Below are 14,287 nucleotides of genomic sequence, written 5' to 3' on the forward strand. Positions count from 1 at the left end.
GATGATTATCACATTTTGGCCTCGTTTCCAAGTGCGCAAGCGAACTCGCCATTTATGTTGAACAAGCGGGAAAGTTAAGTATCGAGACCTGGTGGTTCCTCTGTGAAAAGTAAGTTTAATTACTGTAATTAATATTCGGTAGTTACCCAAGCGATTTATGTTCTCAGAAAGTGGTTAATAGTTTCTACATCATCTTCATCGAAAAAGAGGGAAAGAGAAGAGGTAAATTGGGTGGAAATATTTTCCTCTGACGATGAATTTCAAGGAAACTCAACTTCCAGAAGCGCGCGAACCTGATAATTCTAAGGAAATTTGTGTTTGGAGGTCCTTTTTCGTTCAAAAGGATGCCAAAGACTACAAAATACGAAAATTGAGATAATTGTGTTTTTAGATGGGTCTCAAGTTATAAGTCGGGCACTGAAACAAGTTTTCTATAAATGTCACGTTTCCTCTTCAGCGATGCATTAATTATTTTGAGCTGTGTTTTTGTGTTGTCTCTGTCATGTTCTTTTATCCTTTCTCACATTGATCCCCCAGTTTCACCGTTGTACACTTTGCCGCATTGACATAGGATCTTGTAAACAACACCGTCTTGTTTCGATGGTTCCAGGGGTTCTAAGTGAGATCTAAGTGTTGTGTTCAACTTGAAAATTGGTTCATATGCCTTGATGTTGTTAGGCAGCAGCAAAGAACCTCAGATACACCCTTTACGTTAGGGAGAATGTAGGATATAGACACGTGTACATTTACAAGGCTGTGCTCTAACGGCGCCCGGTCGCCTGAGGCGACTAACATTTGGCCTCGGGCGACTGAAAATATTTTCTTGGTCGCCCGGCCGGGCGACTGGCTGGTGTTGGTTTCTTGATTTACAGTAAAAAAAAAAAGAAAATGTTGTTCTATCGGGCGCGCGTTGATATTCAAAGGTCGTTCCACGTGAATTTACGTGTAACATAATCATCGACTTTGTGACAAGCTGCACAGTTTTCGATTTTAACCGCTTTTCCAAATAGTATTATAATTTTTCCTTTAAATTAGGATGGCTCGTTAGTTAGTTTTTGAAAAGCAATTGTTACTTTTGCTCTGACAGGCGTAAAGTACGGTCGACGATTAATAAATCGCTAAATGAACACGGGAGTCGTTCTTTTAAAAGAAAATGTTGTTCCATCGGGCGCGCGTTGATGTTCAAAGGTCGTTCCACGTGAATTCACATGTAGCATAATCCTTGACTTTGAACTTGACTAGCTGCACAGTTTTCGATTTTAACGGCTTTTCCAATAGCATTAAAATTTTTCCTTTAAATTGGGATGGCTCATCAGCTAGTTTTTCAAAAGAAGTTGTTACTTCTGCTCTGATAGGCGTAAAGTACGGTCAGCGATTAATAAATCGCTGAATAAACACGGGAGTCGCTCTTCTATGCTAATTTAATATTTTAGCCGGCTTTTTACTGCCGTGTCTGCGAGGCAAAAACATAACTTACGATTGTTTTTCCAGTAAAACACGATGTATGAAAAAGAACAGATACGTTTTTTTTTGTGATTGTTTTAGAAACGGGTATAAACTCTATAAGTCCCGCATTGTCCTTGCACTGCTTCTGTAAGTGTGAATTTAATAATTATTTGACTATAAGTGATGATAGGTTTTCAGGAGGTCAAAGGATACGATGTTTCATGAACATAAAAACAATAAATAAATGCACATAGTTCTATTTGACTCGTTACGAAAACAGTTTGTTTAATTTTTAATAATTAACTGACTGATTTATTAATTTGGGCGACCAACTAGGAGGCCCGGGCACCTCAGCTAAAATGTTTGGGAGCCCAAAGGGCTCCCCGAAATTTTGATTTGGGCGACCATCTTTTAGGCCTGGGCACCCAAGCTAAAACGCCTGGGAGCCCGAAGGGCTCCCTGAAATTTTCCTTAGAGCACAGCCTTGCATTTAAACTGAAAATATTCATGAGGTTTCATCAGCATACCAGGCATTACACACAGCCCACACACAAAGTTTATGTACCACCTACATATGAAGCCATATAGGGATAGGAAGTTTAAAAATGGTTACTGCCATCCCATCCAAAGAGTATAAGTAATACCCTTTTATTGCTTCATGGTCCTCAAACCAGAATAAAATATGTTGTCAGAATATTGACCTCTTAATCCTTTAACTCCCAAGATTTGGTTGTTAATTCTCCCATCTAGCTGTTACACATTTCCTTGTAATTTAGTTACCAGAATTTGATGTTATATCATGATAACCTCTAACTGATGAGTTTGAGTAATCTCAGTATGTGTTTGATGGATATTGTTGGGAGAAGTTACATATAAATCACTTCTGGGAGTTAAAGGGTTAATTGCAGATTGGGAGAAAAATGATCAACTGCTGAACAGATTGTTTATTCATAAAGCAGCTGGACCTGATGGTCCATATCCTCTGATTTTGAAAATTCTTTTAGAGAATGATAATGACATGTATGTCAATAACAATAAACCTATTTTAGTGGCAGTCTCAATTCTTCCTGTGTCCCCTAAAAGTGATTCAGGGAGAACAGAGTTTTTCTCTTTCACTTTTTAGGTCAAGAAAATTTTCTCACAAACTTAGTCGCATAATATAAACATTGCCCCTTTATTAATTTTAAACAAATTACTAGGGAACTATTGTTATCCTTATCAAAATGACACTTAAAAACTGTGCATGTTTACACTGTAAGATTTCACTTGCTTCTGTGAAAACTCAGAATTCACTTTTAGGAATGGAGTTGCAGCAACACATATTTACTTACTGTATTTTAAATATTTTTTCAGCTTGCTGATATTGACTTTTGTTAATTTTCATAGGTTTTCAAAATGTATCCTCCAGTGAAATCTTGTGGAGAGAAAGATCTGCAAGATAATGGAAGACGTCATTTAGATGAGGAAATTTGTTCTCGCCTAGATGATTACTATCCAGACTGGAAAGATCCCGAAGGCACTCACATGGTCCCTCGCTCTTTCATATCTAAGGCAAACAACCCAAATTTAGGGGAAATTACAGAAAAACATTTCTTTGACATTTTGAAAGAATTTGGTGAAATTAAGAAGGAACCCATGTTTGTTATTCATTCCTATAAATTTAGTGAGTACATTCCCATGTGGCAGTCTGGTAAGATATCAAGTACTAAGATGTCAAATTGGGTAATGGGTGAACATGACTTTGTTATGGTACATCATGTCCATGGGGTTGTGTTTTTCCAAGTAAAAGCAACAAAAACTTCAGGTGGACATCATAAAGCTGACAGTCAGATTCAAAAAGACAAATTAGCCTTGAAAAGATTTTTCCAAAAAATGATAGAAGCTGGGATAATGTCCAATAAGCAAGTGGACAAAATATTCAACAAATTCCCAGCATTTGTGGTATTGCCAAATACTCAGCGAGGTCAGTCACTTAGTGCAAAGGACCATGTACTTTATCAAGAGGACTGTACCGATGCACAAACATTTTCTGAATGGTGGTATGGCAAGTTCCCAGTAAGTGAAGAACATTCAGAAATTGATCAAACCATCTATGAGTACCTGGTAATGAGGTGAGTGCTGTATTTTAACCAACCTGTTACATCTTTTAGCCAAACGGAAATAGCATGCCAATGTTTCACACTTTCCCTATAAAAGTGTACATTTTCTTAAAGCTTGATAAAATAATGTTAATGTTGTTTTTGGATGTTAACTTACTTTAACAGTTTTGGCAGAGCTTATTTTTTCATGCGAGATATTTTACAACTAAAGACAGTTTTATTTGACAACACTTTAAATCAAAACCTAATATAGTTTTTCATAGGAACTTGATCTGCACGTTTTGAACTAAAAAACTGTGTTTAGGATTTTCTTGTTCTTGTTTTTTGGGGAATAGAGCATCAACACCTTGCTCAAGAATGCTAGTCTGAAGATAAAATATGACAACGGGTAAAATATAGAAGGCACATTTTTTCACAAGCATTTGGTGTTATCTTGTGCTGCATGATTGTCTCAAAACACCAGTTATCACCAGTTATCAGATATGGTTTGATTGTAAATTACATGTTGCTCACTTTCTATTACTCTCAATGACAATAAAATGGAGCACAGGCTAGACAATGTTGATTTCTTGACATGCACTGGGGTTTCATACCTTTCCATCCATTAGTCTTAAAGACATTGCAAAACAATTGCTTCTTATTTGAAAGAATTTTTAAAAAAAAAACAAAAATGGTGTTTATATTTTTTAAAATATGTTCTTTTGTTTCCGAGATATCCAAGTTTTTGTTTCATGCTAATGTGGAATGTCATGACATCATAAATTTTGATTAAAAAAAGATTAATCAAAAAATAACTTTAGAAATGTAAATGACATATTTTGCAAACTTTGCTCAAATACAGGTATTTGGGAGAGCATAGTAATTGTTAGTACTTATGCACATTAAATTTGAATTCTTTTAATGTGTGGACTCTGATTAATATTGAGGATTGTGTGATAGACATTAATGATTATAACCATACCATACATTGATACAAGCATGAGCCACTGGCTATAAAAAACAAATTGCACATTAAGTGTCTGGCCATGCATGTTAACATGAACATAATGTCATTTTGTACATTTTTTCAATTAGATTTGTTGGCATGGTCCATGTCAGTCCACTCCTTGACAATTGCATTAACCGCATTGAAAAGACTTTGATGTTCAAAACAGTAGAACAAGTGGAGTTGCTGGTTGGTCATTATCCTCCCAAACTGTGGATTAGGGGTCCAGCTGGAAGTGGCAAGACAATGCTATTGCTGGAGAAGGCAAAATCTTTGGCAAGTTCCATTCTAGAGCATAAAAAAAATGAGAATATTCTTATTGTATGCTTCAATGCTGTGTTATGCAAGAAGTTACAGTCTGTGCTTGAAACCCAACTAGTAAAGTCTCCTGATCCTAAAAGTGTGAAAAGCAACTTCTTAGATGTTAAAACATTTTCTAAACTTATCATGGATGTTACTGGCTCACGCCGAATTCCAACAAGTAACGATGAGAAAGAGGCGGCTGTTAGCTCTGCCTTCAAGCAGCTCTCAACCCAGAAATCAGATTTCCGTGGAAAGTATGACCACATTTTGGTAGATGAAGGTCAAGACTTGTTTGGAAGTAAGTGGCCAGCCCTTCTTGAATTGATGCACAAGAGCTCTGTGACATCTAATGTCAATGAAGAGGCTGAGCTAGAAGACTTGTTGAAGCCTGCTGGGTTTTTCTGGGTCATGTATGACACAAATCAATACCTATACTTCTCTAAAGAGCTGCTGAAATTGTTCTCTGGATATCTCCAAAACAGTGCAGAGCTCAAGAAAGTGCTTCGCAACACAGGAAATATTTTCAAGCAGTCAGAGAAGTACTTTAAATCATTGATGACATCTGAAAATGGCATTACACTTGGTCATCAAGAATATGGCTTACCAATTAAATGGGATACTTCTTTGGAAAACAAAGTGATCTCAGACGACAAAGGTGCCAGCACAATCATTCCTCATTTGGAAGAGCTACGTGAAGAACATGTTCAAGAAAGGGACATTTGTATTCTTGTTGAAACAGTAGCCAAAAGAAAATCTTTCAGACAGGCACTTTCAAAATATAGCGTTGAAACCCAAACTGCAGACAACTTAGTTGAGAAGAATGACAACAAGATTGTGGTGGAAAGCATTAGGTGCTTCAAGGGCCTTGAATCTAAAGTGGTTATCTTGTATAATCCTCCATACGAAGATGATTCAGAAAGAAATGGATGTGCTAAAGAGTTGCTATACACTGCAGTATCCAGGTGTTGTTGTTATCTCATTGTCATAACTACAAAGGCTGGTGGTGAGGCTTTAATTTCAGCTCAAGGGATTCAAGAGACGACTGACAATAGAGCAAAACAGGTTCCACGACAATTTCCAACCTCGTCACATTTGGACTCAAACAGGGAGCCATTCCAATCCCCAATGGACATTGATACAGAGTGACTCACTAATTGTGATCAATCTACATATAAGTTGTCACACTTCCTTTCTAGTGAGGAGGTTATTTAAGGTGATCAACTGGTGCAAATTTTCCTTTTTATGTTAAAAGTTAACTTGTAGTTGTAAAATGTATCCACTACTTCTGGCTATATGATTGCCAGTATAGAATAATAACCAATGTGTACTACAAACTTGACAACCGTTTGCCGACAGTCGTACTGAAATGATCAGAATTTTTACTGCTTACCTGTTGCGCGGATTTATATATGCTGTATTCAAGGAAATTTAAGAAAACTCGCCATAGAAGTAAATGAACCGAAAATTATTATTGAACTGTTAAGTTAGGATTAGATTTCTCGGTTACCCAATGGAGTTTAAAGCATTTGTAATTAGGCTTGTTTTAAGAACCCCATAGGTTCGCTTACATCCATTCTTAGCTCTCACGGGCATTTATTTCGCTTTTGTAGTTCCTTCTATTAATTATGAGATTGCATTTAGTGAGTAGAATCTTTGAACGTATTAATTTGATTTCAGATCGAATAAAATTGCTATAATACGATTGCGAGTTATTCTTCGGTTTGGATTCTTCGTTTTCTATCGGAACATTTGAACTTTTTTGTGAGTTGTCAGTAATCAGATGGCCCCTCAAATGACCTGTTGGTGTCAAATGTACCCGCTTTTCTAAGTTTCTCAGTGAAACTGAGTTTCCATCGCTGGCTATACTAGCATCCACTTGATATTTCGAATCTAACAATCGAGTACTTGTTCAATAAGTAATTGTTTTAAGGTTCCTAAAAAATTGGTTTTAAAACAATTTGTTGGCAAGGAATGACAGTGCACCAAAACTCTTAAATAAAGGGGTAAGTTTCTAAAGAAACTGTGGTGCTGCGTCGGTGGGAGAGTATTGCATGTAATTTAGTGTTAACAACTGAGTTGAAAACGTAAATTAGCCACTACCCTTTACGGTGGCTAATTTACGTTTCAACTTAGTTGTTAACACTAAATTACCCACCAAAACTCTTAACCTACTTCCTAACTTATATTAATAGAAATAGAAAGGTGCGGTTACTGTACTTAGTAATTGTTCCACCACAATGGTCTCGCACAAAACAAACTTAGGGCCTATTTACACGGTACGACTTTGTCGCATGCGACAAGCTTACGACAGGCTTACGACACGAATTGTTTCGTGTAAATCAAACCTACAACTCGCTTACGACTCTTAAGTCATGTCGTAGGCCTGTCGTAAGCTTGTTGCATGCGACAAAGTCGTGCCGTGTAAATAGGCCTTTAGACACCCTTTGAAAAACGTTCTCTGGTCCCCTCATAAAGGATCGTATTTTTTTCGGGACCTATCTGACGAAGTGACGCGAAGAGAACAGTCGCTGCGGCCGTGTCGTAGCAATGTCACCCGCTACCTAAAGATTTGTGCGCGCTGAAAGTGTTACGTAGCATTTCGCGTAACTGAGTTGCGTGTTTATGACGCAAAGTCGCAAGGACTTTTAGCAGAGATTTTCACAACCTGAGTAGCGAGGGTTTTTTCATGTTAAGAGATGGGTGTTTCTCTTTCACGTTCATCGGGACGAACAGCTGAAGCAAAGTATATTCATTCCATTGACACCAAAGAGTCAAATGGCGAAAATGATGAATTCTTGAACCAACGCACGAAAGGAAAAACAAGCAAGGGTAGAAAAAGCACATCAAAACGGACCGAAACAGCATTTTTCCAATTCAAAGCAACGAAAAGCAATCCATGGGATATATTTGATAGCCTTGATACCATAGTCTCCAGGAAATCTGTCCCGTTTGCTGCCCTTCCAGATGATAGCCCTCAAGCTTTGGCGGGCTCGGTGGTTGGTGACGAGGATATCACAGGTAATCAGTCCAAGGATGGAGCTGTCACACATAGCACAATCGGTGATACGTTCCTTGAAGATTTCGATGACAGGAATTCAACAAAGGAGTGCGCGGAAAAAATGACGGGGGCGAAAAACGGAGAAATCATAGCGCAAAGGGTGACACCACCCTTAAAGAATGACGAGACGCGCCGCAACCCTCAAAAGCTAAAAAGTATTGCGCATATCCTAGTGCCTCTATCTCGTAGAAACTGTGCGGATGGAAGAGGAACTAAGTGGGAAAGCGTGCCAGACCAGACCACGGAACAACCTCATAGCGAAAATGAAATGGTTTACCCTAATAATGATTTCAGGGAAACTAAACGGCAAAGTGTACCAGATTTAACAATGATACGGACCGGTAGCGAGACCGGAACAGTTTGCCATAGTGACAATTATCGTGCTTAACCTTCATAGTTTTACTCCTGCAAAATGTCCTTGATCTTTCTTGAATTAAAGAACGTAAATTAGAAAATGCTGAAAGCTGATGCATTTAAGTGATGATGTAAAAACATGTTGAATTATAGGAAATTTGGTTGCCTGGCCACTATTAGTTTTTGTCTTCTTAAATCCTCAACCCGGTCCCTCCTTCATTGTTACTCCATAGGAAGCTCTCAGTCGTGTACTCAAGTTTCCTCTATCAAATTCTCAGGGGTTCGGCTTCAAATCTGAACACATTTTTCTTCTTTAGCCGTTTCCAGCGCTTCCTTCCCAGCCTATAAAGCAAAGAGACACGGTGGTAAAATAACACTGATCTTATTGCATAACACCCAATTCTGGCATGATAAGTGAAAGCCCTGTAATCGAATCAAGCCATTTCAACTTTCTGTATTTTCTCAAGTCTACAGAGTACACGTTTTCTACGTCTCAATATGTTAACCCTCCACTTATCTTCCCGCAGAGACCGGCTACCGAAGCACGGGGTAGTCCGGGGGTAGTCCGTAAACGCCTCAGGTTGCCCCTATCGTTACTCACGTACTAAGCTGCCTCTCAAGTACTTTTATAAGGAGTCTCAGCTTCTTCACTTTTAAAATACAATTCAACCTCCACACTGCTGAAAATGGTAATACAAGAAGTAGGGCTGATACAAGTACCCAACCGAAAGAGATGGTTTCTTCAGAGGCTTTATTGTTTCCTTGAAAATATTTTACTTAAATTTCAGCTCTGCATTGGACATAGGTGTTCTGAAAATGTACTACAGTACAGTCATACTGGCAAGAGGGAATCTTCTCATAACCCTACTTCTTGTATGTACAGGTCCTTATGACCCTTCAGTAGTCAGGAACAATATATTAAATACTTCGAGGTGAAATTCAAGTACGCAATCTCAAGGTTTATATTTTTATTCATTATTGTGCTATGTATAACAATAACAACACACCACTCGTTTGAACTGATGATATTAAATTTATTTATTCCAGGTTTTAAGAATTCAAATGGACAGATACAAAGTGTCCTAGTTTCTTTACAGTTTAAAACCCTTGTCCAAAACTGTCTTCAGCTATCTTAGGATAAAACCTATTTACCAAAAATTATATTGGTCAAAAAATTGATTTATTGATAATCATTAAAATAAAATGCACAGAGGGGAAGGGACAACTTTCACACCACCATAGTTGTAAAGAGATCTATTGCAGATAATCTACACCACAACAGATTTTTATCTCTAAATACATGTAACTTCTTAAAGTGGCAGCAAATGAGAAAGATATGTAGAACACAGTAACCAACTAAAAATTAAAGATCATTCATCACAAATGCTGCAAACTTTTCAAGGTCATATATGTGCAAGGGATTAACCAGTGATTGTTGAACCTATTCTTGGGCTGTGCTTCACCAGCACTAGGGTGTCACAGGCAACTAACTACTGTTTTGGAAACCCCACATTTCTAAGGGGGCACCTGGTTATTCCACTGAAGGGAAGATCCAGGTGGTAGTTTCATGGTGTAAATTGAAAATGTGCTGTTTCAGCTGTCATGATACATTTCAGAACTACCTCTGGGAGCTGAGAGGACAGTAATTCCCTTGGTTAACAAGCAGAAAATTCTTTGCTGGCTATGTGTTATTACATAACCACAATAACTTCTGTGTATTTTATAATTTTCCTCATTCTCATCATCTGAACTTTAACAGTGTATTACAAATTGAAGATAATTAAATACTGTTCACTCTATAGAATCAAAATGTTAACCTACATGAAGATAATGCATGATATTATCAGTAGTAACAACAGCCATGTTGACCCTGATAACTCATACTAAAGCAAGAAAATGGTTGGACAGAGAAAAAGTTCCCCCAAATGAGTGACCCCTAAGTGAAGTATGGCTTAAACCCTTTGAGAACCAGAATTAATCAGTATCTGAGTACTTTTTATATCAGCTAGAGGGAAGTAAATGGATGAAAGGATGGTATAACACCTTTGGAAGGGAGCATAACTGATCGAGTTTTCAACATTGATTACTTCAAGTTTGTCTACTGAGCTACTGTCATGGCAATTAAGCTCTCATTGGAATAATGAGACTTTTGATTGAATTCAGCAAAGCAGCCTGCTTGCAACAAAAATATACATGTACTTTAAACATTATGACTGCTGACCAAAGCAAGTTAATTACTAACCACAAAATATAGCAATAACACTTTTTCTATTTACTGTACTTGAACATAATTTTATAACCTTGACTATGGCTGCTAAAAGAATTCATTCACAGCCTCACTGACCCAAATTAAAAGTTCAACTATACAAATGTCTCTTTTTTTTTTTCTACTGAGCTCCATAGACACTCTCGTCACTGTATGCTATGTAGAGGAAGAAGTCTTCTTCATGATGTTCTTGGTAAAGCTGACCCATCGTTGCACTTGTGGGGGGGATGACATTGTTCACAAAAAAGAACAAGGCATCTTCAGGTCTGAGATGAATTCGCTTCCGAATAAGGAAGTAAAACTGTCCAACTATGGAAGATAAAAGTAAAAACACCAATATTAATTTTCACATGACCAATTTTCCTGTCACAGAATTACATGACTTTCTACAACTAATGATCAGTATGAGTTTATTTGTAATGGGTAAAGAGACACCTGATCAAGGTGTCTCTTGTTTTGTTGTTCTGACAAAATTTTCAATTATTTCCTTTGGTTTTCCTGGCAATAACTGTTTTCCAAGACTTCTTCTAACTAGAACTAAGTACATGCCTTCGTAACCAATAGAAGATGGGTAGGAATGCTGAATAACAAGGCTATGGGACTTTCATTTGCTTTGTCAATGAGTTTCACCCATGCTGAAATGTAGCTTGTAATGCAGGAAACTTGCATAAATTTGTGTGATTAGATTTCAGAACAGCAACCTAAAAGAGTAAAACCATCATGGTTTCCCATACTACCATCTCATGACATGTTAGAAACTAATCATGACTAAGACTAAGAGCTGATGGGGGAAGTCATCATAAAAAAAAATGTATCCTTAGTGGGAACCACATTCAATAAATAACCACATACTTAATCCTATTTGAACTTAATATTTTGACAAACCTGTCAAATCTGAGGGAACCAGGTATTTCTTCTTATCCAAGTCTCCTATCCTTGCTTTTGGTGCTTTCTCAACAATAACCTTATGAAAGAGAAGAACAAAACAATAAATGCAATGCAAAATAACAAAATCCAGACTGTGACAGGTGGTCACTTTATAATTTTTGTCCACTCCATTGAGGGTCCACTTTACATAGTTTCACTTTTTTTAAGTTATAATGGATAATTTCACACAACTACCAGTTGCTTCTACATCTCCTCATGTTGCAGTCATTTGCAGTTATTGCAGGAGTTTTAAAGCGTTTTATCAAGGCCTAAAAGACAAACATCCAGAAATTTCACCTTTGCCTGAAGTTGGCAAACCACTCCATTTAGACAACATGTAGAGCATATACCTAAGGTAGAGTGTTCATTGGACACCGCAGGTCAGAGTGCCAACTCTTTGGATAATATTAAGATTTATCTGCCTGGCCCTCTACATTTTTTCATTCAGATGTGGGGTACAACTGTACAGTCTAAGGGTACTTTCTTATTCTTATTCTTTAACTGTGTCTTATGCTACTGAGATATCTACTGAGATATCTACCGTGTCTTCTGTATTTATCACTCTGTTCTGCAACCTTGAAAGGAAATTAATGAATCAAAAATAAATTTTGGTATACACATAACTTACAGTTTGCAACATTCACCAGCTCACTTGCTTTTAGCATCATGAAGTAAATTAACACCACTTTGCTCGAAATTTGCATCAACCTTAAGATCCTTTGAAGATATGTATAAAAAGCCAGATGCTGTTGGTGCCAGAGCACTCAAGAAGCTCAATGAGTATTATTTGGATACCTGTGTTCAGTGAAAACAAAAATGCTTGCCAACCTTTAGCAAAATTTGAGTTTTGAGACTACACACAGTTGTGCAACACTTCATTGCCATCATACAGGTGTTGGTTATCTGATATATTTTTCCAAATTTGAGGGTTTCCAGCTCTACCAGCACAGAACATAATTTTAAAGATTTTTTCTTCTAACTGATCATATCGATCACGTAAAACAGATTTTTCATATGGCTGTACTCCTCACCTATAGGCTTTGACAACCATTTTTTGACAATTACCTTTTGAAATCAAGTTTCCAAGCTTTGGGAGTGCATTTAATGAGATGATTTGTTACAAGTTTCGCGGTGCAAACAACTCAAAGTTTTTAACACACATACGGCTGGATAACATGCTAAAAGATCAAGGTCGGCATCACAGAAGTCCAACACAGCTTCCACAGTATTCAATTCTGTAATTTGTGATCGGTTAGTTTGAGTATATTGAGGAAGAGTCAAAATGTGTTTCAAGACTACCAGGCTGTTAAAATATCCTGCATTCCAAGGTTCACTGTTCTCTGTGCACTCATTAGGAACACGTATCCACAGAAGTCTAACCACAAAGCTGAGAAGATTTGAGCTAATAAGGACACTAAGAACCAGTTTTTTCTCAGGACTTCCAGTTTTCTAAAAAAAGGAGGGAAAGACAAAAAAGTAAGACATCAACATCACGAGTTTCAATAAAAGCTAGTTACTGGCATTCTACTGCAGTCTGTTTAGCCTGTGAGCATTGTCATGGATACCCATAACATCTAACCGATTACTCTTCTTTTCCTATCAGCTGTTCATTAATGATCATTTAATAAGTACATTACAAACCATGAGCTTCAAAATTTTCTGAAAGAGTTATAAAATAGGTAAGAGGCTGGGAAGGTATTCAAAGTGTAACTCTCAAGCCCAGGTGGAAATCTTATTAAGATCTTGGAAGATCTTGTAAGATCTTGGTAGATCTTGTAAGAATCTTATAAGATGGCAATTAAGATGAAGATCTTACTAAGATCTTCTTAAGAATTAATAATCTTAATAAGATCTTGCCAAATTCTTGAACAAATCTTAACCAGGTTTGAGCATTGTAAGATCTTAAAAGATCTTATTAAGTTTATACAAGAATCTTGTAAGAATCTTGACAAAATTCTACAACACATGGGGATTAAGATCTTGGAAGGTTCTTAACAAGATCTTACTAAGTTTATTTAAGAATCTTGTAAGAATCCTCACAAAATTTTACAAGAAATGGGGGTTAAGATCTTGAAAGGTTCTCAACAAGATCTTATTAAGTTTATTTAAGAATCTTTTAAGAATCCTAAAAAAAATTTTTACAACACATGGGCATTAAGATCTTGAAAGTTCTTAACAACATCACATAAAGTTCACTTAAGAATCTCAGTTGTAAGAATCCTAATCTTTAAGAAAAGGAAGATCTTACAAGCTTCTTGACAAGATCTTGGTAAGTTTGTTTAAGAATCTTAATAATGAAGTAAGATCTGTAAATGTAACATCATTAAGATTCTAGACAGGATTTCATCTAAAGTTCATCTAAGAGTTTTGTAAGAATCAAAATTTTAAGATCAGTAGGAATTTAAATGTTCTTGACAAGATTTTATCAAGTTTATTCCAGTACATTCTTGAGTAACTTGAAATGCTTTTCCTGTTCTGTTCATAAGAGAGCATGGGGATGCATAAGGCTTAAAACCTCTCACACATGATGTGAAAAATGCCATGTCCAAAAGGGGATCACATAACGTCAAGTAAGCTTCTATGGTATGGTGTGCAAATTTCAGACCTGAGAACACAATATACATGCAGCTGCTTTCTAAAGAGGTAATTGTTCCACTGGAATTATGGTATCAGCAGATTAAATTTGGACAGTCTTTTCAGATTACATTTGATGATTGATTATGAAATATACTGAACAGCTAGTTTAAATAATCACTAATCATGTTCATAGGGAGTGTCTAGAAAGGGATTAAACCTTCCCATCTTTCCCTTGAACATAAAGACACCCATAGATAATGTCACCACATTCC

At 36.9% G+C, this 14,287-nt stretch overlaps 2 protein-coding genes across 3 annotated transcripts; one reads left to right on the forward strand and one right to left on the reverse strand.

Annotated features, from left to right (window-relative positions):
* The first annotated feature begins 33 nt into the window (after positions 1-33).
* On the forward strand, positions 34-6,529 carry LOC113674920 (uncharacterized). Of its 2 annotated transcripts, none has more exons than XM_089214013.1 (3): positions 34-109; positions 2,833-3,557; positions 4,620-6,529. In XM_089214013.1, the coding sequence occupies exons 2-3, from the start codon at positions 2,842-2,844 to the stop codon at positions 5,977-5,979; spliced, it is 2,076 nt and encodes a 691-aa protein (XP_089070139.1). In that variant the 5' UTR covers positions 34-109; positions 2,833-2,841; the 3' UTR covers positions 5,980-6,529. The 2 variants fall into 2 exon arrangements, with proteins under 2 accessions (XP_089070139.1, XP_089070140.1); XM_089214014.1 differs by having other exon boundaries at positions 89-222.
* A 2,669-nt stretch (positions 6,530-9,198) lies between these two features.
* Positions 9,199-13,981, reverse strand: LOC149041414 (uncharacterized). The gene is made up of 5 exons (XM_089180866.1): positions 13,961-13,981; positions 12,603-12,887; positions 11,980-12,013; positions 11,397-11,594; positions 9,199-10,820 (listed from the first exon to the last, which is right to left on the reverse strand). The coding sequence occupies exons 1-5, from the start codon at positions 13,979-13,981 to the stop codon at positions 10,633-10,635; spliced, it is 726 nt and encodes a 241-aa protein (XP_089036992.1). The 3' UTR covers positions 9,199-10,632.
* Between the last annotated feature and the right edge of the window lie 306 nt (positions 13,982-14,287).

Source organism: Pocillopora damicornis, chromosome 8 (assembly GCF_964200805.1).
Source record: "Pocillopora damicornis chromosome 8, jaPocDami1.2, whole genome shotgun sequence".
Taxonomy (NCBI): Eukaryota; Metazoa; Cnidaria; class Anthozoa; order Scleractinia; family Pocilloporidae; genus Pocillopora; species Pocillopora damicornis.